This window comes from Aplysia californica, unplaced genomic scaffold (assembly GCF_000002075.1).
Source record: "Aplysia californica isolate F4 #8 unplaced genomic scaffold, AplCal3.0 scaffold01454, whole genome shotgun sequence".
In the NCBI taxonomy this organism is placed as follows: domain Eukaryota; kingdom Metazoa; phylum Mollusca; class Gastropoda; order Aplysiida; family Aplysiidae; genus Aplysia; species Aplysia californica.
This window is the reverse complement of record NW_004798724.1, coordinates 65564-67231: the sequence shown is the minus strand read 5'-3', so window position 1 is coordinate 67231 and position 1668 is coordinate 65564. Positions and strand designations below refer to the sequence as shown.

Below are 1668 nucleotides of genomic sequence, written 5' to 3'. Positions count from 1 at the left end.
CACACACACACACACGCACACACGCACACACACACACACACAGTCTGTGAAAGTGTATCACCCATGTGTGTATGTGTGTATTTCTATGAGTGTGTATCACCCTCGTGTGTGTGTGTGTGTGTATGTGTGTGTGTCTATGAGTTTATATCACCCCAATATGTATGTGTGTGTGTGTATGTGTGCGTGCGTCTATGAGTGTGTATCACCCCCCATGTGTGTGTGTGTATGTGTGCGTCTATGAGTGTGTATCACCCCCTCATGTGTGTGTGTGTGTATGTGTGTGTGTGTGTGTGTGTGTGTGTGTGTGTGTGTGTGTGTCTATCAGTGTGTATCACCCCCTCATGTGTGTGTGTATGTATGTGTGTGTTCGTCTATCAGTGTGTATCACCCCCCATGTGTGTGTGTATGTGTGTGTGCGTCTGTCAGTGTGTATCACTCCCTCATGTGTGTGTGTGCGTCTATCAGTGTGTATCACCCCCCATGTGTGTGTGTGTATGTGTGTGTGCGTCTATCAGTGTGTATCACCCCCTCATGTGTGTGTGTGTGTGTCTATCAGTGTGTATCACCCCCTCATGTGTGTGTGTATGTATGTGTGTGTTCGTCTATCAGTGTGTATCACCCCCCATGTGTGTGTGTATGTGTGTGTGCGTCTGTCAGTGTGTATCACTCCCTCATGTGTGTGTGTGCGTCTATCAGTGTGTATCACCCCCCATGTGTGTGTGTGTATGTGTGTGTGCGTCTATCAGTGTGTATCACCCCCTCATGTGTGTGTGTGTGTGTCTATCAGTGTGTATCACCCCCTCATGTGTGTGTGTGCGTCTATCAGTGTGTATCACCCCCCATGCGTGTGTGTGCATGTGTGTGCGTCTATCAGTGTGTATCACCCCCCATGTGTGTGTGTGCATGTGTGTGCGTCTATCAGTGTGTATCACCCCCCATGTGTGTGTGTGCATGTGTGTGCGTCTATCAGTGTGTATCAACCCCCCCATGTGTGTGTGTGCGTCTATCAGTGTGCATCACCCCCCCATGTGTGTGTGTGTGTCTATCAGTGTGTATCACCCCCCATGTGTGTGTGTGTGTGTCTATCAGTGTGTATCACACCCCCATGTGTGTATGTGCGTCTATCAGTGTGCATCACCCCCCATGTGTGTGTGTGTGTGTGTGCGTCTATCAGTGTGTATCACCCCCTCATGTGTGTGTGTGCGTCTATCAGTGTGTATCACCCCCCATGTGTGTGTGTGTCCCCCCAGTGCCGGCAATCCTGGAACACGAGGCCATCGCGGGTCTGACGGCCAGCAAACCCTCGGGGCTGAGGGGCCGCGCCTCCAGCAACGCCAAAGACCTTGAGGAGGGCCGTGACTCCCAGCATGCCCTGGACGCCCTCATGAGGACGGTAAGTCGCGCTTCGGACTGGCACTGTCCACGACGAAACTGTCATAGCTAGATACACAACCAGACTTGTGACTGGCACTGTCATAGCTAGATACACAACCAGACTTGTGACTGGCACTGTCATAGCTAGATACACAACCAGACATCTACTGTCACTGTCATAGCTAGATACACAACCAGACATCTACTGTCACTGTCATAGCTAGATACACAACCAGACTTCTACTGTCACTGTCATAGCTAGATACACAACCAGACATCTACTGTCACTGTCAT

General features: G+C 50.6%; 1 protein-coding gene across 1 annotated transcript in view; it reads left to right on the top strand.

The window, feature by feature from the left end:
* LOC101854139 (unconventional myosin-Va) overlaps positions 1-1668 on the top strand; it is a gene marked incomplete at its 5' end in the record, with an annotated part of 14964 nt that overhangs the window by 5047 nt on the left and 8249 nt on the right. Inside the window, 1 exon segment of the mRNA XM_035973585.1 lies at positions 1214-1393. Within this exon segment, the coding sequence (XP_035829478.1) occupies positions 1214-1393 (180 nt within the window).